Source organism: Pelophylax lessonae, assembly GCF_965119305.1.
Source record: "Pelophylax lessonae genome assembly, chromosome: 5".
NCBI classification, from domain to species: Eukaryota; Metazoa; Chordata; class Amphibia; order Anura; family Ranidae; genus Pelophylax; species Pelophylax lessonae.
In genome coordinates, this window is record NC_138772.1 from 416,263,323 (window position 1) to 416,285,961 (window position 22,639).

Sequence of the window (22,639 nt, forward strand, 5' to 3'; positions counted from 1 at the left end):
CCTGGTGTACTATTGGCTAGGTTTCCTCCACTGTCCAATGAGAGCCCTCATTGGACATAGTGGGGAGGCTCCCCAGACCCAACAGACACCCTGGGAAACACGACAGCCTAACAAGTTAATCAGGCCCTCCTGAAATGCAGACAGGGCCGCCCATATGCTTCTTCCTAGCACCTACTTAGGAGGGTGCTACATAAACCAGGCAGATCTCCATTCTGACAGGGGGGAAGGGATAAATTCCATCACTACCTGAGTAAAAGCAGCAAACATAGTACAATAACACACTGGCTAAGCACACCATTAACCCTTTTATCATCCTAGAGGTTTAACCCCTTCCAAGTCAGTGTCATTAGTACAGTGATAGTGCATATTTTTAGCACTGATCACTGTATTAGTGTCACTGGTTCCCAAAAAGTATGAGTTAGTGTCTGACTATCCACCTCAATAAGGCAGTCCTGCTATAAGCCACTGATTGTGGCCATTACTAGTTTAAAAAATAAAATTTCAGTATAAATACCATAGTTTTACGCACACCAATCTATATATGCGTATTGGGATTTTTTTTTACCAAAAATATGTAGTAGAATACATATTGATTTAAATTTAGGAAGAAATTGTATTTTTTTTTAATTTTTTGATTGGATATATTGTAAAGCAGAAAAAAAAATATTGTGTGTTTTTTTTCTCAATTGTCTCTTTTTTTGTTTATAGTGGGAAAAAAAACACACAGGGGTGATCAAATACCACCAAAAGAAAGCTCTATCTGTTTAAAGAAAAATTGTATAATTTTTATTTTTTTTTTGGGGTACAGCATTGCATGACCGCAAAATTGTCAGTTAAAGTGACGCAGTGCCGTAAGAAATGGCCTGGTCATAAAGGGGTGTAAATCTTTCAGAGGTCAGGTGGGTAAACAAGCTGCTAGCAGGCTTCAGCACTACTTGAAGCTCGTTGAAAGCCTGCTTAAACTTGCTAGCAGGTTGTTTAAAGTGACAATCTGCACTTGCATTAGGATCTGTATATAGTGGGAAAAATAATTATTTGGTCCTCTGCATATTTTGTAAGTTTGCCCACTTACAAAGAAATGAAGGGTCTATAATTGTTATCATAGGTGTATTTTAAATGATAGAGCCAAAATATCAACCAAAAACCTACAAAAAACACATGATACAAATGTTATAAACTGAGTTGAGTGAGTTCAGTGATTAAAATAACTTTTTGATCCCCAAGCAAAACATGACTTAGTACCTGGTGGAGAGACGATCCCCAAGCAAAACATGACTTAGTACCTGGTGGAGAGACCCTTGTTGGCAAGCACAGAGGTACGACGCTTCTTGCAGGTTTGCTTACCAGGTTTGCACACATCAAAGGAGGGATTTTGGTCCACTATTCTTTACAGATTGTCTCTAAAATCCTTAAGGTTTCTTGGCTGTCATTGGCAACTCGAAGTTTCAGCTCTCTCCATAAATTTTCTATAGGATTAAGGCCTGGAGACTGGCAAGGCCCCTCTATGACAACCACTTAAACACCAGCCACCGCAGACATACTGTGACAGGCTGGCTCTCCTGCGCAAACCGACGCGGGAGCAGATCTCGGGTGCGCGGCGTTGAGATCGCGCGCCAACTCTCTAGCCCTGCAGCTAAGCAACGGGAACCCGGCGATCGCTGCAGGCACACCACTCATCTGTCACTGATTGAAACAGGAGGTCCTGTGTTCCTGTTATTTTGTAACACAGGAGCCCTGTTTCCATCCACCAAGTCTGGTCCCCACACAGTTAGAATCACCCCCTATGTACACATTTAACCCTTTGATCGCCCCTTCCCTGCCAGTGTCATTATTACAGTAAAAGTGCATATTTTTAGCACTGATTACTTTAGTAATGTCACTGGTCCCCCCAAAAGTGTCGAAAATGTCAGTTAGGGGTCTGATCTGTCCGCCGCAATGTCGCAGTCCCGCTAAAAATCGCAGATCGCCACTATTACTAGTAAAAAAAATAAATAAAAATGACATAAATCTTTCCCCTAGTTTGTAGACGCGATAACCTTTGCGCAAATCAAAAAACACTTATTGGGATTTCTTTTTACCAAAAATATGTGGCAAAATACAAATTGGGCAAAAATGATGAAAAAATCTGATTTTTCAATTTTCTTTTTAATTGGGAATGTTATATAGCAGAAAGTGAAAAAATACTGCTTTTTTTTGTTTTGTTTTTTTAAATTGTCGCTATTTTTTTTTTATAGCACATAATCAAAAAATTGCAGAGGTGATCAAGTACTACCAAAAGAAAGCCCTGTTTGTGGGGAAAAAAAGGATGTCAATTTTATTTGGGTACAACACCGCACGACCGCGTAGTTGTCAGTTAAAATAATGCAGTGCCGAATCGCAAAAAATGGCCTGGTCATTAAGGGGGCAAATCCTTCCAGTCCAGAAGTGGTTAATGTGCTTTTTCTTGAGCCACTCCTTTGTTGCCTTGGCAGTATGTTTTGGGTCATTGTCATACTGGAAGACCCATCCACAACCCATCGTCAGTGTTCTGCCTGAGGGAAGAAGGTTGTCATCCAATTTTACAATACATGGCCCTGTCCTTTGGCCCCTCAATGCTGCGAAGTTGGACTCTACCTTTAGCAGAGAAAGGGCCCCAAAGCATAATGTTTCTATCTCCCTGTTTGACTGTAGGGTTGGTGCTCTTAGGGTAATAGCCAGATTTTTGTTTCCTCCAAACACGGCGAGTCAAGTTAAGATCATTCACAAAGCTCCTCCCGTGTATTTCTGGGCTAAACCCTCATCCTTACCCCATGATGCAAAATATTGTATGGAGTTCCAGACTGAGGGTGATTGATGTTTTTTTTGTATTTCTTACCACTCCAACAGTTGTTTCCTCTTCACCAAGCTTCTTGGTGATGGTCTTAAAGCCCATTCCAGCCGTGTGCAGGTCTACAATCTTGTCCCTGATATCCTTTCACAGCACATTGGGTTTGAATGGAGGAAAGAGATTCTGTGGACAGGTGTCTTTTATACATATAACAAGTTGTCATTGGGGGGTACCTTCTTAAATTGACAGGACTAATCTGTGTACCACATGAGCACATACTGTAGCCAGTCTGTGGAGGCCAGAATTATTGTTGATTGGTAGGGGATCAAATACTTATTTTACTCACTGAACTGCAACTCAAATTATAACATTTGTATCATGTCTTTTTTTTTCAAAATTTTTGATTAATATTCTGTCTCTTTCATTTAAAATACACCTATGATGGGGCGTGACCGGATGTGATCAGGACCAGACGTGACTTGGTGGAGCTCCTGGACACTCCTGTCATTATTCCTTTTTGGGGTGCTTTCCCTGACTTACGGGTAACCTCTTAAGGTGGGGGAGCCTCTCAGCGTCCTGGGGATGCCCACCTCGGCTTCCAAATCTCATGGCAAAGCCCAGCCGGACCAGCATCAGACCCGTTCTGCTCGCGGCCCAGGCCAAAGCTCCACCTCCGCCATCTTGGAGCCGTCATCAGCCCTGTAGCGTGCCTGGAGAGCGAGCGCGAACATGGAGCCATATCCCTGCCAGAGAAGCCGCCGACACCATCCCACGCTCTACCTCGCTGCAGGACCATGATCAGCTAGCCATTACGGCCCCCATCCTGGCAGCCATAGACAGCTGCAAGGCAGCGCTGATGGTCAAGATTGATCACCTAGCCTCTGAGTGCACACTGATCCGCCATGACCTCGATAAGATGCGGGGCTGCATCACTACAGCTGAAGAATGGATCTCTGAAGTGGGGGATAGCACTCATTCCCATGCCTGTCAATTGTCCGAATTACACAGTCTGTTCAAATCCCTGCAACACCGGGCAGATGATGCAGAGGACTGACAGAGGTGCAATAATGTAAGAGTGGTGGGACTCCCTGAGGGGGTGGAGGGGTCTAGGCCGGCCATCTTTCCTGAGCAATTTTTCAAACAACTTCTCTCACTAGCTGACCTCCCCCCTACCTATGTCGTGGAACGCGCACATCACGTCCCCATGGGAGCTAGGCCGCCCGGGGCCCCGCCGCGGCCTTTCCTGGTCATATTCCTGAACTATAGAGACCGTGACATGCTCCTATCTGAAGCCAGGAAACACCAGAATTTGCATTTTGAAAACACCCGGATTAAGCTCTTTCCTGACTTCTCGGCTGAGACTCAGAGGAAGCGTAGGTCGTTTACGGAGGTCCGAAAGGGTCTCAGGGATAAAGAGATCAAATATAGCATGATGTACCCCAGCAGGCTCAGAATCCAGTACAATGGCTCAGTAAAGTTTTATGAGTCCCCCTAGGAGGTCTCGGAGTGGCTGGATGGCCTACGCTAACATGTTGTTCCGGAATCCTTCCTTTCCCCTGGTCTTGGTGGCACTGCACTTTCTTCCAGTCTTGATGATTTACCTGCCAGCCTGGTTTCCCTGACACTAGCCCAGTTCCTGGCTGGGTTGAGCTTTTTTCACTGTGTCCCCTAATTATAGCACCGCTGGCATATGTTGCTTGATATGCCCCTTCGGATATCCTACCATGTCTGGGGGCTCCGCAGGAGTCCCTGCACCGTCTACCTAGTGACTGCCGAGCTTTGATCGCATTGGACACTCGTCCACTGTTCCAGATGTTGGGAAGTTCCGGGCTTGAGCCCAGCACCCACTGGATTGTTTCAGTTTTTTATGTTTTTGTTGTTGCTGGTACAAGGGCATTGGGAAAGTTTTCTGGGCAACTCTTATTTCTGATACTGTTCTTTTTTGAGGCCTCCCTGCAAATATTGTGTTTCAGTTCTCAATTAAGATGCTGGTTCTGTGGACATTCTAGACACCTCCGTTTATTTTTTATATTTTTTATTGACTCATGGCTGATACACTCCGGTTTCTCTCATGGAATGTGAAAGGTCTTACTAGCAAGTATAAACAAGCAAATGTGTTCCAATATTTAAAACAATCACAGCCGCATGTGCTCCTCCTGCAGGAGACTCACCTGGATGGTAACTTGGTACTGGCCCTTAAAAAACCCTGGATACAGAAGGCATTCCATGCCACATATTCCACCTATGCCCGAGGTGACTCGGTACTGATCAGTAAATCTATCCCTTGTACCATCCACCAGGTGATCTCTGACGGTTTGTGGCTTTAGTACTGAATCTATACTCCCTCAAATTGCTTTTGGTGGCCATATACGTACCTCCACCTTTTGGGGCCCCCGTTGTTGTATGATCTAATGGATAAGCTTTCTGCCTATACCTCTCTACCTATCCTGTTATTGGGGGGCTTCAATGCCATTTTAGACTGCGCCCTGGATACTTCCAACCCCAGCCGACAGGCCTCGCTGGACCTTATAGCCTGGGTGTCTGCCATGGGTTTCGTTGAGCTTTGGAGATGGAAGCATCCTGATGGTAGGGAGTACTCCCACCTTTCCACCGCCCACCGCTCTGCGGCCTGGATTGACCTGGCATTTGGTAATGCTCGCCTTCAATCCCTTTTATCCACTGCTGAGTACCTGGCTGGAGGGGTGTCTGATCATAACCCGCTTCTCTTGACAGTGCACCTCCATACGGGGGCTAGAGAGCGGGGCTGGAGGCTGTCCCCAGGATGGCTTCAGCATGAGCAGGTTGCCTCCCATCTGGGACAAGTGATTCAAATGTATTGGGTGAGCAATGATGACTCTGCTGAACCGGTGGTGGTTTGGGAGGCCTTTAAGGCGGTGGCCAGGGGGGAGTGTATCTCCGGTATGAAGTCAGCTAGGAAAGACCATAATTGTGAAATTATGTCCTTGCAGGAGGTGGAGAGGGTGAAGGAACATGCAGAGTTGCCATCGGACTCCAGTTATGTCTCACTCCTGGAGGCAAGACACCATCTCTCGCTCCACATCTCAGATCTCACACACACGGAGGCTTCCCACAAAAGGGCATCAACTTTTGCACAAGAGGATAAAAATGGCAAAATCCTGGCCAGACTGGTGGTCAATATCCCACTCACCAGGGGTCCGGGGGGTGACTTGCTGACTGACCCCAAAGACATACTGGAGGAGTTTAGAAGTTACTTTGAGACCTTGTACGCCCCAGCCTCGGACTATGACTACGACACTATGGAACAGCTCCTCCGGGGACTCAACCTCCCTACTCTGACTGATGACGGCCAAGATGTCCTTGACGCCCCGATCACCCCATTGGAAGTGGAGAGTGCTATTGCGGCCTTTCCAACGCAGAAAGCTCCAGGTCCTGATGGCTTTCCTGTTGACTTTTATAAATCGTTCTCTGAACAGCTGGCCCCACGCCTTAGTGCGTTATTTCAACACTGTCTTGATGAGGGGGTTCTCCCCCCTTCCATACTTGGTGCCTATATGGTGTTGCTGGAAAAGCCAGGCAAGGATCCCTTAGACTGCTCCTCTTACAGGCCCATAGCCCTCCTGAATGCGGACCTAACCAAGGTCCTTGCGACCCGGCAGGCGGGGGTCATCCATACCTTGGTTGACCCTGACCAGACGGGTTTCATGCACGGGAAATCGGTGGATACCAACATTAGGCGCCTCTTTACTCAGCTCCAGCTCCCTGATACTGACCACCCGCAACGAGTAGTGGTCTCTATTGACATGGAAAAGGCCTTCAACTCAGTCGATTGGGCATATATGCGCACGGTCCTGGAGATGATGGGTTTCGGCCCCACATTTAGGACCTGGGTTAAATTACTCTATTCTTCTCCTCGTACGGCCATTCGGTTGTGTTTGGCGACCTCTGTATATTTTAGGGTGGGAAGAGGAACTAGGCGGGGCTGCCCTCTTTCCCCCTTCTTGTTCGCTCTTACTATTGAACCAGTCGCTACTGCTCTACGCTCCTCCAGTGGTTTCGAGGCCATCTGGGTGGGCTCCATTAAAGAATGTGTAGCACTATATGCTGACGACATGCTTTTATCCCTTAGGGATTCCGGTCCTTCATTACGGGCTGTTCTACAAATTTTGGACGACTTTGGTACCTATTCGGGGCTCAGGGTGAATTGGAGGAAATCATTGATACTTCCCCTGAGAGGGGTACAGGCTTCGATCTTGTACGATGATCCCCCCTTGTGTAGGGTTGAGACATTTACTTACCTGGGGGTTCGAGTGACTAGGCGCCCGCAAGACTATTATATCCTGAACCTCCTCCCGCTCATGCCTAGACCACAGCAGCTGGTGCAGGTGTGGAGGAGGCTCCCGCTCTCCCTGATGGGCCGTGTTGCCTTGCTAAAAATGAAATTCCTCACAGTGGTGCTGTATTTTTTGCGCCATTCTCCTGTGAGCCAGTACCATCGGATCTGGAGCTAATGCTAACTAACCCTGACCTCCTTAAAACATTATCCACTGTATACAGGGACCTGTTTAGACTGACCCCCCCGTGTATTGTTAAATGTAGGGAACGCTGGACTGTTGAGATTCCTGATCTTCAGGGTGAGGACTGGGATGACATGTGGGTCGAACCCTTTAAACATTTAATAGCGGCCAAAGACAAGCTTATTCAATTTAAATTCCTACATAGGGCGTATAATACCCCTGCTCGTCTGGCCAAGATTTACCCGACTGCCTCCTCGGAGTGCTGGTGATGTTCAGCCTCTCCGGCGGATGCGACCCATGTGTTCTGGGACTGTGCTTCGGTTCAGCGGTACTGGTCGGAGGTTGCCTCCTGTCTTGAGAGGGTGCTGATGACGCCGGTTCCGTTGACCCCGAGTGTCTGTCTTTTGAGACTGGTGGAGTAGGTGGTCCCTTCAGTGGCTCAAAGGACGCTACTGCCTATCCTGTTCTATGTCAAGAAGGCTATATTGTTGCACTGGAAGAAGGTGCCCCCCCCCCCTGCTGTTTTGGAAGGGGTTGGTAAATGCTGTCCTGCCCTTATATAAAGCAACCTATATATCCAGGGGATGCCCCAAAAAATGTGAAAAGGTGCGGAGGGCATGGGTGGAATCCTCGGAAACGGTGAGATGATTATAATATTGTAGCCATTATGTACCATCTGCTTGTTTTTAGCTCAGTTTATTTCAGCCACTGACTGTCTTATCTCTAATTCTCTAGTTGAGTTATGGTGTTATTTGTGAACTGAATTTCTACTTGGTGCTGGAACGGCTGGATGTGGAGTACTGCTTGGGTTCAGTCGTCCCTGGGCCTCATTGATCTGGACTGTTGGTCGAGTTGCCTGGGGTGTGGGGGGGGGGGGGAATTGGCGTTGGGCTGGTTTTACACTGTGTTTGAATGCATAACCTCACCTTGTGTATTAAGGTGTTGACTGTTTGTTACATTTTTTTTTGCGTTGTTTGTATTTTCTTGTTACGAAATTAATAAAAAGAATTAAAAAAAAAAAATACACCTATGATAACAGTATAGACCCTTCATTTCTTTCTGGGCAAACTTTCAAAATCTGCAGAGGATCAAATGATTATTTTCCTCACTGTATAACCTTTCCATGCAGTAGCTGAAGGGTGCTTCAAAGGCTCTGAGAAAGCTGCTCGAAGCTTGCCAATGCTTTGCAAAAGCTTGCTGGAAGTTTTTTTAAAAGCTTGTTGTTCAAACTGTATTATGCCAAGAAGGCTATATTGTTGCACTGAATAAGGTGCCCCCCCTCCCCCTCTCCAAGGTGAAGACACTGTAAGACAGGCCATAGTGTGTATAGCTGGTAAAGCATTGGGAGCTACCTCACAGTTAGGCCCTATTTTTAAAATTTTCTGCCTTTGTCATCTTTTTTCAGATCAGGGTTCAAGCTAAGGTAATGAATGCTGTTGTAATCTGCTAGGTGAAGTGCTGTGCTCTGGGCTCCTTACAGCTATTCAGCCTAGTGAAAGGACCATCTCACTGAAGCTTCTGCTTTTGAAGCACCAAGTGGATCTCCGGTTCCGTTTTACTGCCTGCCTACAGTGATTTAGTCACCCTAAAACCCTCATTATGGCAGAAGCTTTTTAGGGTCCTTGCAGTTTTCTACAGCTGACACAGATAGAGTTATTTCAAACTTTTTTGATGCAGTGTGCATCACCCTGCATTTGGAGGATCAGCCTGATGATTTAGGCCTTGGATTTTTTAGAGCCCTCAAGGATGCAAAGACCTGTCTGCTAAACCTGCATATTGACTCTTTGTGGACTACAGACTTCCAAGAAAAAGATTTTATGGTTAAGTACAAAAATATTGCTTTTTTTAATGTCCATTGAAGGAAACAACCAAAATCTTGAGCTCTGACCATTTGCTATTGCGCCAACCCTAAGGAGTAGGCTACTGACCGTTTCATTGTTCACTATAACTATAGAATATTGAATCTGATGTGTTGTGAATTAGTGCACTTGATCATCTCCACCCTTTATTCTACCCTGCAGAAAGGGCCCAAAATATGTAATTTAAAGGTAATGTACAGTGTTTAATATATAAATATATTTTTTTGCTATTTTTAGACTTGGTATATTTATAAAGCAGCAAATAATCACTTAAATGGGAAAAGTTATTCTTCATAAGATAATACCTTTCTCAAATGTAAAAACATATACTAGATTTTGTCTGCTTTTTATGAATGCCTCTGGTGTTAATTGATCATTTTTTGCTAATAGTTGGACTGATCTTAGGACTTCAGTCTGTTTTCTATAATGGTCAATGACATGCTTTCTGTTTTGTTTTTCAGTATATGTCTTCTTATCCAAGATGCTTATGGGATATTTAGTGAACTTCAAGTACAGTTAACAGGCACTGCTACAGAAGATACAGAAAAATATTGCCAAATGTTGGAAGGAAAATCTTGTTGCTTCTCTGGACTGAAGATTTTGCAAAGAACAACAAGGGGAAGGTAGGCATTTTACCTGTTGTATTAAATATTATTTTATCATATGTATTCAAGACCAACCTGTTACTATATGCATATTCCTGACATCTGCACTGTGGTCACTATGTTGTATGTTATACTCCCGACCCCTTCACCGCATTTACTATGTTGTACATTATACTCCTAAACCCTGCTCTGACCCCTGCATGGCATATGCTAATGTTGTATGTTATACTTGTGACCCCTTTCTCTGCATTCACTATATTATACAAGATACTCCTGACCTCTACACTCTTTACGCTATCTTGTACATTTTACTCATGGTCCATGCATGGTTTATGCTATTTTGTACATTATGCTTGTGAACACTGTACGCTATGTTTTACTATACTCCTGAACCCTGCACTGTAAATACTTTGTTGAACGTTATATTAAACTGGGTAACGGAGCCCAAACTATTTTTAGTATACAGAATTTTTGCCACCTACACCTTCAGCCCATCAGCTGCCACAACTGGTGTTGCAGTGCTCAGAAGAATGGACAATATCTAATGAGGTTTTTCTAAATATTTTTATAGCACTTGTGTTTGCAGTGTAATTGGTATTATCAATGTATTTTAAGCAAGAGCTTTTTGGTTTCTGAAATTTATATAGACTGTACAGACTAAAACTAGTTTTTATAGTAAACTTCGCCCCGGTGCATGAGGCTCCATCTGCTGTGGCAGGACATGGCTGGGCAGTGCACTCAGTATTTCTGTTGGGATCATATGCACCCAGAGACTAATGCCAAAAAAGCAGACTGCTTTGTGTCCCCGCAATATGTCCCTGACTGCATACTGCCCTAAATGTACATACCACTAGGGGCTCCACCCAGCCCCGTCCAGCTGCATCGGTTGTCAGACTCTCAAAGAGTTTGACAGGCTGCCAACAGTTAGGCTGGATGGGTGTGCCTGTGCCCTCCATGCAAAGCTAAACGCTGGCCCCTTGTGCACTGTATTTTTGTATACCCCTTAAAGAACCCACTGTCACAAACTCCCTCTAATAAAATCCCTGGCTCAGTATCTGCCCATTTAAATGTCCTTCTCTTTCAGCTACAAAAGCCATATTCCCATTTACTGAATATCCACTTCTCTTGTGCATCTGCTCATTTATAAACAAAAATCTATGGTTGTGGGGGGCCCCTCAATACCACAGTTGCAGTTTTCTAAACTTAGGAACTTGCCACTAGAAGTTTTGGGAAACATAAATTATGTGGTGATCTACTTTTGGTTGGTTTGCCACTTTATTCAAGAAGATAAATCTACAGAGAAAAAAAAAACATCAGCTAGAGAATGAAAAAAAATAAAAATAAAAACTGGCCTTAATTGCAATGGGGAAACTGCTTTCAGACAGGAGGGAACATGGAAATCTTATATTTTACCCAACTTGCAATGGCTGTTTTAGCCCCCCTGGTTCTCTCATTGCTCTGTGCAGCTTTTTTGGCACTGATAAGGCATTACCTTAATAATAGTCGAATGCCTTCTGCTAGAGAAATTACACTGGCTTCTGTTCAAGTTCAAAATTTCCTGACAGCTCAAAATTCCTTTTCAGCTCAAGGAGAACCTTTAAAACATTTCTTGGATTAAATCCACAGTAGAACTGTCTAATTAACGGTTGATTGTCTTAATACACGCAATCCAGTGAGAATAAACACACTCATTTATTCAATGATTTTTTTTTCTCTAACCAAGCAGATATTTATGCAGAAGGCTCTGACATTCTTTACAGTTAATGCACATATACACAAACCTTAAACTTTGTCTTTACTTCTGGATAGAGCAGAGACTGCTAACAGCTGTTATCCATCTTTTGTTTTATTTTGTTTTGGGGGTTTTTTTTTGTTTTTTTTCCTGTTTGTTTTTTTTTTTTCATTTTAGTGTTCCTTTGGGGAAATTTCCCTTTACTTGCTGTCCTAAAGATAAAAAAAACGCTCTTAGATAGTTGGGCGCTGGGACAGGTGGGGTCCCTATTGAGACCTTAGATGTCTTTCTCTGCCTCTGTTCTGGTGTTGGCAGCTTTAAAATTGTGGATTTACCATCACTTTGTGTCCCGGTGACAATGGTAAACAAGACAAATGGAGAGAGCGAATGTCCCAAACTGGTTCACAGACAGCAATAAAAACCTGGCAATGGGTTTAATAATTCTATTCAAAACTCAAAAAAAGTTTCAGCTGTAGATTAACTTTTATATGTGATTTTGTCTACTTTTTGAAGCGTTATAAAACATTGTTTTAGCTGTGGCCCTGTAACAATAGATATCCTTGAAAGCAAAAAAGCAGCTTTACAGGGCTAGTGGTGGTGGTTGAATGTTAAAATGCTATAAATAGACAAAGTAAATAAACTGTGGTAAAGTAAATTAATTTTCCCCTAACTTGTTTTTATATGTTGACTAGCTATAAAAATAATTTAAAAAAAACCTGAGGTTTAAAGTTACATTTTACTATGATAAACCCTATCAAGTCAAGACTAATGTACTTAAGGATCAATGTTTACATTACCTTGTGTTCATTACCTTTAAATACTCAATAAAGTTAAGGGGTGTAAAATATATTATGTACTCTGAATTATTAACAATCTTGGGAATAAAAAAAAGAACAAAAGTACTAAGAGTACTACCCTTTTGTTTAGTAAAAACATCTTGTTTTTACGGTGAGGTAAAGTGAAAGCTTCTTAGCATGTTTGATGTGGAAGGAGCCAGAGTGCCTCACAGGGTACACTGCACGTGGCTAATTTACATACTGTCACAGAGTATGAGGAAATCTCTTGTCATGGTGTCAGAACTGGAATAGCACCACAGTCTGACAGAACATAATGACCTACAGACTGCTTAATGCTTTTCCCTTCTGCTTGGCATGCTCCAGACCTCTCTGACTGGGTAGAAGTAAACAGTGCAGCATTTGTAATATTATGTGAGATGTGAGACTTCTCACCCGTGGCAAGAAACTTGAGGAACATAGGGCATTTTATATAGCTTTATTGATAAAAAAAAAATCTTTCATAAAGCACAATTTGAGGAAACACAATGTACTCAGTAGCTATTGTATTAGTGATCACATCCCAGGTATAAAAGAAGATCACTCGGCCAGTGAGTAAAAGTAAGCTTGGTGTAGATATGTGCTCTTCAAACTAAGCAGAATAAAAAAACACATAAGCAAATTGCAGCGAGAACTGACTGCCAAAACACTTTGTTCCAAAGATATATGCAGTTGAAATTGTAATAAATCCTCAATAATTTTTTTCTCATTCACATGTGCTTCCGTACCTTGTGTTTAAGCAACATTTATAAAGCCTCATAATCATCTTTCGAAGCCTGCCATGAATATTGCAATGGGCACTACACAATGCAGTACGCACAGGAACAGTAGCGTTAGAATGTGTCATATTAAAAAATAAGCAGCATGCCACATTTATGAGGCATTCTCAGCTACCTACATTATTTTCAGTAGAAACGCGCCATAACTGCACCGTATCCACATCTATAACATTTATGGTGTGTTAGTGAAGCATTTATAAAGTTTTAGCTGACAGTGGACTGGGAAATAATAGAAAACTAGAACAAAGGACCTCCAGACACTTCTGGTTTGTACAGAGCAGCCATGTGGTAACACCATTTGCTTCTGTGTGCAGGCAGAAACATTAAGACAACCAGCAATAATGACCTAGCCAAGCAAGAGTAGAGGCATTGAACATTATTGGCAGTGGCAAAGCTTTTTGCTTCAGCAAAGCTAAGCGGGACCAGGCCAAGTGTCAAAGAGATCAAAGTATATGAATCCATCTGGCAAAGAATTCACAAAAATGCCTACTAATACACCACAACCTAAACACGCCTCAAAGCAGATAATTTCCTCTATATCACTTCCCCTTTATACACACCCCCTAGAAAAACATGGGCATTTACCAAGCATTACTGAGGCTTTTTCAATGCTTCACAAAGGCATCATGAATGCTAAGGAGCGTTAATGAACATTCCAAAATGTGAAAAATTATCAGCGCAGTAACAAAAAGTGCATAAAAATGGGATCAGCTGCACTAAACACTAATTGTGATCCCAATACACTAACAGATAACTAAGTAAAATAAATGTGTTGCGCTAAATCATAAAGGTGCACATGGAAAACAATCAAAATAATCAATATATAGATTGTGCAACAAAAGTCTGTGAGGTTTAAATTAGTGACAAAAATGATAGATAAGTCGTTTCGGAAAAAGCATATACAGAATCCCCGTGTATATACAATACTGTGATCTCTAGATTCAAAACTGTGACAAAACTTCTCCGTGACTGTGAAAAATCCACCACCACCAGAAGTGCAATCCTCTCACCTTAATATCTGACCCAGGTGCCACCCAGGGTCAAAAACAGCAGTCCCCTAACAGGGGTAATCAAATACCAGCAAAAAGGTGTATGCAGGAGAGTCCAGGATCAGACAGCTCATCCATCCATATCACAAGGCCATAAGTAGAAGGGGAACAAAGCAAAGAAAATCTAGTGCTCTCTGTATAAACTATTTAGGCAGAAGTTTATTAAGAATACAGTGTACTCACAAAACGCTATAGTATAAGAGCTTGATAAACAGCAATGTTTCCATGGAAGGGTGTGACGTCCGCAGCACGGCTCCACCCCCCTGTACGCGCTACGTCAGCGCTCAGGGCTATTGACTTCAGCAAGGGGTCACACATAAGAAGTCAATAGCCCTGAGCGCTGACGTAACGCGTACAGGGGGGCAGAGCCGTGCTTCAGACGTCACACCCTTCCATGGAAACATTGCTGTTTATCAAGCTCTTATACTATAGCGTTTTGTGAGTACCCTGTATTCTTAATAAACTTCTGCTTGAATAGTTTATACAGAGAGCTCTAGATTTTCTTTGCTTTGTTCCCCTTCTACTTATGGCCTTGTGATATGGATGGATGAGCTGTCTGATCCTGGACTCTCCTGCATACACCTTTTTGCTGGTATTTGATTACCCCTGTTAGGGGACTGCTGTTTCTGACCCTGGGTGGCACCTGGGTCAGATAGTAAGGTGAGAGGCTTGCAACTTCTGGTGGTGGTGGATTTGTCACAGTCACGGAGAAGTTTTGTCACAGTTTTGGAGAAGTTTTGAATCTAGAGATCACAGTATTGTATATACACGGGGATTCTGTATATGCTTTTTCCGAAAGGACTTATCTATCATTTTTGTCACTTATTTAAACCACACGGACTTTTGTTGCACAATCTATATATTGATTATTTTGATTGTTTTCCATGTGCACCTTTATGATTTAGTGCAACACATTTATTTTACTGCTTTAATGAACATTGCTTCATTCTTCATAATCAACAAATGTGTGAACAAGCCCTAAAAGTACAGGTTGGCTTTGCCCTTGCCATCCTGAATGCCTTCCTATTGGTCCTTTAATTTGATGGTGGCTTCAGTAACCAGAGGGAAGCTCATGTCTTACAGGAAAAGGCAAGAATTTCATGTAACTCCAGCTTCCTATATACCAAATAAATATATACTGTGTGTGTATATGCATATATATATATATATATATATATATATATATATAAAGTAACTCACAAAAGTGAGTACATCCCTATCTTTTCATGTGACAACACTGAAGAAATTACACTTTGCTACAATGTAAAGTAGTGAGTGTACAGCTTGTATAACAGTGACAATTTGCTGTCCCCTCAAAATAACTCAACACACAGCCATTAATGTCTAAACCGCTGGCAACAAAAGTGAGTACACCCCTAAGTCAAAATGTCTAAATTGGGCCCTATTAGCCATTTCCCCTCTCTGACGTCATGTGACTTGTTAGTGTTACAAAGTCTCAGGTGTAAATAGGGAGCAAGTGTTTTAAATTTGGTGTTATAGCTCTCACTCTCTCATACTGGTCACTGGAAGTTCAACATGGCAGCTCATGGCAAAGAACTCCCTGAGGATCTGAAAAAAAAAGAATTGTTGCTATACATAAAGATGGCCTAGGTCTACTTACTCTATGGGGGGTCTCTGTGTTGGTACACCGGTCGGTCCCTTGGGAATGTGTCCGCCTCAAGATGGACCCCCATGGTTGATTTGTGTTTATTCGTGCCCAGTTGCATGCCCTCCCCTTTGTTATTTTGGGTATCTATAATTCCCCCGCCGGCTAATCTGCATGTTATTAAGGAAGCCATTAATTTTGCTGCGCTGTTTCCTGAAGTGTATGTCCTTTGCTTGAGGTATTTTTTTTTTTTTTTTTTAACAGAAACGTTTTTATTAATTTCAAAAGCAAGTTACAAACAAAAAAATACAGAGCTGTGTTCACAGTGGACAAAATTATAGGCAAGTAAAAGGGCAAGGTACAACATACGCACACAGTAACAGAAGATCTCCCACACCTGCAATAAAGGCACAATATAATTGGGAGGATTCCCATCACCTCCCCACCCAAGCAGCCACACCCCCCCAGCCGGGGTCAGTCACCCCAGTGGGATCAGCAGCCAGAAGCTACGCCAGCCATAGGGACAGCAAGTGAAGGATGACACCACCCAGTAAAGGGACCGCAAATCCAGAAAGAGAAGGGGAAGGGGGGGGAGGAGGAGAAAAAGGGGGGGAGGAAATGGACCCCCAAGGGAGTCAAGCACAGCAAAGCAGAAGAGAGGAGGTCAAGAGAGAACAGACAGAGGAGAGAGCGCAGGAGGGGAAGGGTCTATCCCAGCCCTCCCCTAGCCACCCACAAACCCCACACCTTGTCAAATTTCTGAGGACAACCCCTGCTCATGTAGGTGAGTTTATAGAGCGGCAATACAGAGTCAACCAGGGTCCGCCACCTCGACAGTAGTGGAGGGTCAGCCGATTTCCAAAGTAATAATATAGTTTTCCGGGCATAGAACATAAGATAAAATATAAAGAGCTGCGTGTGCCTCTTGTGAGAGACCAAATCACAAAAACCCAGTAATGAGACTCTGGGATCAAGGACCATGCCAAGAATCCCCAAACCCTCAAGCTCACCAACCACCTCCCGCCAAAACCGCTGAGCAACAGGGCAGGACCACACCATGTGGAAGAAGGTACCAATTTGCCCACAGCCCCGGGGGCATACATCCGAACTACCAGGGTATATCTTGGCCACTCGCTGAGGGGTATAATAGGCCCTATGGAGAAATTTAAGCTGAATGAAGCGATCCCTGGCCGAAATCATCCCAGAGATATACCCACCCAGCCCCTCCTCCCAGGCCTCCTCGTCAAGGGACGGGATGTCCTCTTTCCAAAGGGCGTAGAGTCGGGGGCTTGCCCCGTCCACCTTACAAGTGATTCTGAGGTACACAGAAGACAGGATACAGTCAGCGCATCTTGTTGACAGGAACCGCTCCACCATATTAGGGGCCAACGTGACAGCCCGCGAGTATTGGGTCTGCAAGGCATGCTTCAGCTGGAGGTAGCGAAACAGCATAGAGGAGGGGAGAGCATAGGAAGACCGAAGCGTCGGGAACGGGAGAATCACACCCTCAGGCATCACCTGTTGTAGTCGAAAAATCCCGAACCGGTGCCACAGACCCGGGTCCGGGATGGACTGGAGGTGCCGTAGCCTGGGGTTACCCCAAAGCGGGGTATGCGGGGAGACAGTGTCGGGGTCACCGACCACAACCGACATCTGCCCCCAAACCCTGACTGTTGTCCGCATAGGGACAGTCAGCTGTTGGTGCACCCCAGGGCCACGGTATACCAAGTGACCAAGAGCAGTATAAGAGCCCATGATCGCCGCCTCCAGACTCACCGCCGGGTTGTCCCGGGGCTGTGCGAACCACCACCGCACCGTGACCAACACCGCCGCCCAGTAATAATAGCGAAAGTTGGGTAATGCCAGCCCACCCAGGGACAACGGGAGTTGCAGGGTAGTCTTCGCAACCCTAGGGACAGCCCCCGCCCAAACTAACTCTATCACCACTTTATCCAGCTGTCGGAAAAAGGCGCACGGAATAGGCACCGGGGTGTTACGGAAGGCATAAAGAAATTTAGGGAGAAAAATAATTTTAAGTAAATTAATCCTTCCCACCGGGGTCAAAGGCAACGACCGCCAAGTCTGGCAGCGGAGCTGCATTTGCTGCAAAATAGGAGTGACATTGTCATCCAAGTATTTGGCAACATCCCGCTGTATTTCGATACCCAAGTAGCGAAATTTCGTAACCCACTGTAGAGGCAGATCGGGGGAGGAGGGAGGGGGAACCGCCGACGAGGAAAATAGTAGGGATTTGTCCCAGTTAATGCGTATCCCAGAGAATGAGCCAAACAGCTCAAAAATCTGCAACGCCAAAGTCAGGGATCCCGCCGCATCAGGGAGGTAGAGAAGGGCATCATCAGCGTACAGTGAAATCCGTTCAAATAGGGGGCCCACCTGCAGCCCCCCCAAAGTGGGGGTGGACCGCAAGAGGATAGCCAGGGGCTCCATCGCCAGGGCAAAGAGACCCGGGGACAGTGGACAGCCCTGTCTAGTCCCCCTATGTAGTGAAAATGGAGGGGAGAGGGAACTATTAGTGCGAACCCTAGCGCGCGGAGCTGCATAGATCAGTCTCACCCAGGAGATAAATTTGGGGCCAATGCCAAAGCGACGTAGGACTTCCCAAAGATAACCCCACTCGACAGAGTCGAAGGCCTTCTCTGCGTCCAGAGAGGCCATGACCCCACCCGAATCCGACAACACTGCATGAGAAACGTGGGTATAAAGGCGACGTATGTTGATGTCTGTCCCCTTGCCCGGCATAAAACCAGTTTGGTCCCCATGGATCAGCGACAGAATAACCGAGTTGCTTGAGGGATTTTAACCTCGTAGCTGACGCGGGACTGGATAGACATGGGGATTCTTTAGCCCCGTCTCCTCCCTCCCTTCCTTTAATTGCTGAATTCGGATGGCACGATCTCTGGCGGGTCCTTAATCCCCAACTTAGGACATACTCCTGGGCCGTCCCTAGTAGGGGATGCCTCTCACGGATTGACCTGAGTTTGGGGAATGATCGGTTGCTATCTACCCTGCTTTCTGTCATATATCTCCCTAGAGGAGTCTCTGATCATTCCCCTCTTACCAGCGTGACACCAGCAGCAAGAAAAACCTGATAGAGGTCCTAAGCCTTCCCAGTTTTATCCAAAAGTAATAATAAAGGGTTCTGTTTCTGCGTACACTTTAAAAGCTGCTGAAATGACAGGCTCAAGCTATTTTTTGTAGCAATTTTTGTAGCTGCTGTGATTTGTAGCCTTGAGTCTTTGAATTTTGGCTAGCTAGTCCAAATCAGGCAATGCTAGAATCCAGGGGTGCATCAGGAGAGAGATTGTTATCTACAGCAAATTGTTTGTCACCCGTTGTGAATGCAGCAAACTGCAAGAGGGAGGAGTCTCTTATATTGTTGGCTCAAGTGTCATTGAAACAGATAATGTGGAATGTTTTCTCATTTAATGCCACTATAGACATTCCAAAATAGAGCTTTTCATGCAACAGTCAGCTGGCAATGAGCATTGCAAATGATAGATCAGGTTTAGGTTTTTCTTTGATCTTTAAAATTAATATATGGGTCAGTTAAGTGAAAGATGAGCTCATATTAGACACATAATAATTTTTATGCTTTCTAGATTTTCCAGATCCTTTTTTTCAACATTTAGATGTTTTAAGGCAGGTTTAGATGTGTTTAAATGCATCTAGCCACATTTAGAGTGTCTACTCGGATCCTGACACACTGATTTCTCTTTTCTCTACAAGCAGCTAAACTGGCTCCACCTATATGCAGGTAAATGCATAGTGTGAAAGGCAGCATTGAAAATCCATTATATACATTAAAATGTGTTTCTAAATGTTCTGTAAACACAGGTTTAACAGTACCAGTGTGAATGAGCCCTTTTTCTGCTAACAACCAACTTATATGTTAGGCTCTAGGATCTCCCCCTTCTGATCATTTTGTGCTCTGATAACAAGCAAACCTTATATGTAATTACTACATCTCCTCATATGTAGAGTCATCATATGATTGCTTCCAATTTTCCCTGCACAATCTTATTTTTTTTTACTTCAGCACTGAACAACGAAATACTACAAACAGCCTGATGTTAGGGTCAGTTCACACCAGAACATGGTGAAAGCTGTGTTCCGTGCATGTTTCAACATTCTGGTTCAATATTTTTGTTGGGTTTTAAAGAACAAATAATAACCGACATTCAGAAGTATGAAGTAATGCCAGTACAAGATCACAATACATACAAAACCGTAAAACAATGCAGTAACAAGTAGCCTAGGGATGGAGATAAGAAGACCTGTTGTGGAAGGTTCTAAGGCCGGGTCCACTTAGAACAGGATAGCAAGCCCCCTACTAGTCTCTCAAATTGGCTAGAGGGACTTGACAGGTAGGATACTGAGTGGAGAGGCCTACGTACCAGCATCTTCTACAGAAGATTGCCCTACTCATGGAGTCACCAGTATTGTGATACAGCTAGGTTCCAAACGTAAACTAAAGCATTTACTGAACATTGCGGAGGGGAAAAGGGAATGCCCGGTCCAGAGACTATTAGATAGGTGGATATAGATGAAATGTGTCAAGGTCTGAAGGTGTACCTGTACCTCATAACAGGATTTCATGGATTTCATGGACTCGGATGTATGGTGCGAGAAAGCCAGGGGGTCCACGCAGAAAGATATTTGTTGTGGTTGTTGTTTTTATATACGTGTAGTCGTTCCATAGTGCATATGTGATTCATGTCGGATATCACATCGGAGACATTGGGGGCTTGTAGTTGTTTCCAGTTCTAAGTAATATTCAATTTGGCCGACAATAGGATGTGAATGGTGAGTGGTCTAATGGGAAGGGGAATGTCCTCTATATTCAAATGTAAGAGGGCAAGGGCCAGATTGGAAGTAAGTGGTGACTGAGTGAAAGTCGAAATCAGCTTAAAGACCTGGTTCCAATAGGAGACAATGGACGAGGAATACCACATAATATTTATTAATGACCCCCAGCTCTCCACATTGTCTCCAGCACATAGCAGACAATGCTGGATACATTTTGGAAAGTCTATATGGGGTAAGATACCATCTATGTAGAACTTTATGGTATAGCTGCCAGTGATCAGAACACAGCGTCACTTTGTATGTGTAGTTGATAGCCTTCCGCCAGGATTTAAGAGGGGAAGTGACGCTTAGTTCCCTTTCCCACTTAGTGATGGTAGGTGTCTTTTGAAAATCATATACGCCGCTGGTCATTTTGTAAAATAGAGAAATGCCCTTATTACACGTGTGTTCGTTGTGATAGAATTGAAATATGGGAAGAGACAATGACACTGTATGTGCCAAGGAGGTGTTGAAATTGGGTGGTGGATTTGAATATATTAATAGAAGTCATTGGAAGGGATATTATAGATCCTTTGGATCTCAGAGAAGGCCATAAGTTTCTTCTGTACCATGATGTATTTTAAGTGTCCAATTCCTGACCTTTCCCAGGTGGAGAGGTTCAGGTGGGGTACGAATACCTGGATGTATTGCAGTGAAAGTGGTATACTTTGGAGTGGATTACTGCTTTGCTGCCTAATAGAAGATTTACTGAGAGCTTGAATTGTGGCTTGAATGCCTGGGAAGGGCAAGTTAAGAGGGGTTTGCCCATTTAAGGTAGCCAACAGGACATTTTGTTGGCAAAGAGGGTGAGAGTGTGACAGCCTCTAACCGTACCCTGAGTTTGTTAGATTCGGGGAGCCACCAAGCCTTGGCTTGGTCCAGCAAGGAGGCCAGGTAGTAGTAGTAGAGGTTCGGGACAGAAAGACCGCCCGTGGATGTATGTTTGAATAGAATAGAGATTGCTGTTCTTGGTTTTTTCCCTGACCGTAGGAATGATGTGAGTAGTATTTGAGATTTGGAGAAAAAGGAGTACGGGATAGGGATGGGGATAGTGCGGAAGAGATAGAGGAATTTGGGGAGGGTCATCATCTTGAAAGCGGCTATTTTGCCAATCGTGACCATCAAGCCAGCCAGTTCCTTGGGGAGATTATCCAGAAAAGTTTTATAATTCAGGGAATGTAGTTTGTTGTATAGAGGGGGTATGAGGATACCTAGATATTTAATATATTGGGATGCCCATATGTAGGCCACAGAGGCCTTGATGTTATGTGTTATGTGTGGAGTGATATTCAGTGCCAATATTTGGTATTTTGTTTCATTCACTTTATAATAGGAGACCTGCCCGAACGCATTTAGGAGAGTTTTAACTGCCAGTATGGATTTGTGTATGTGCGACATGGTGATCAAGACATCGTCCGCGAATAGACTGATCCTTTTTTCTATGGGACCTACTTGGATGCCAGAGACCTGAGGTGAGGTTCTGACCGATTGCGCTAGGGGCTCCATCACCAAGGCAAAATATAAGTGGTGATAATGGGCATCCCTGCCTGGTGCCATTGGTGATGTCGAACAAGGATGAAAGGGTCCCAGAGTCACATATCCTCGATGACGGCTGCAAATAAAGCGCCATTATCCCTGATAATATGGGACCCTGGAACCCAAATTTTTGCAGCACCGCTCAAAGGAACCCCCAGTGCACTCGGTCAAAAGCTTTTTCTGCATCCAATGTGAGGAATAATGCTGGGATTTTGTGTAACTCTATGTGCCTAAGTAGGTGAAGCACGCGGCAAGTGGCATCTGGTGCTTGGCGGCCTTTTACAAATCCCACTTGGTCTGAGTGAATTTGAGACAGCAGGAGGTCCAGTAGTCTCAGGGCCAGGGCTTTTTCAAAAATTTTCAAATCCGAGTTTAAAAGTGATATTGATCTATAATTACACGGTTTGGATGGATCTTTGTCAGGTTTGGGCAGCGTTATAATTACCGCTTGGAGCATCTCCTTTGGGAATTG

General features: G+C 44.1%; 1 protein-coding gene across 1 annotated transcript in view; it reads left to right on the plus strand.

The window, feature by feature from the left end:
• Positions 1–22,639, plus strand: part of SPIDR (scaffold protein involved in DNA repair) — a 1,142,289-nt gene that overhangs the window by 985,069 nt on the left and 134,581 nt on the right. The window contains exon 11 of the mRNA XM_082258691.1: positions 9,623–9,784. Coding sequence (XP_082114817.1) covers positions 9,623–9,784 — 162 coding nt within the window. The remainder of the gene's footprint in view (positions 1–9,622; positions 9,785–22,639) is intronic.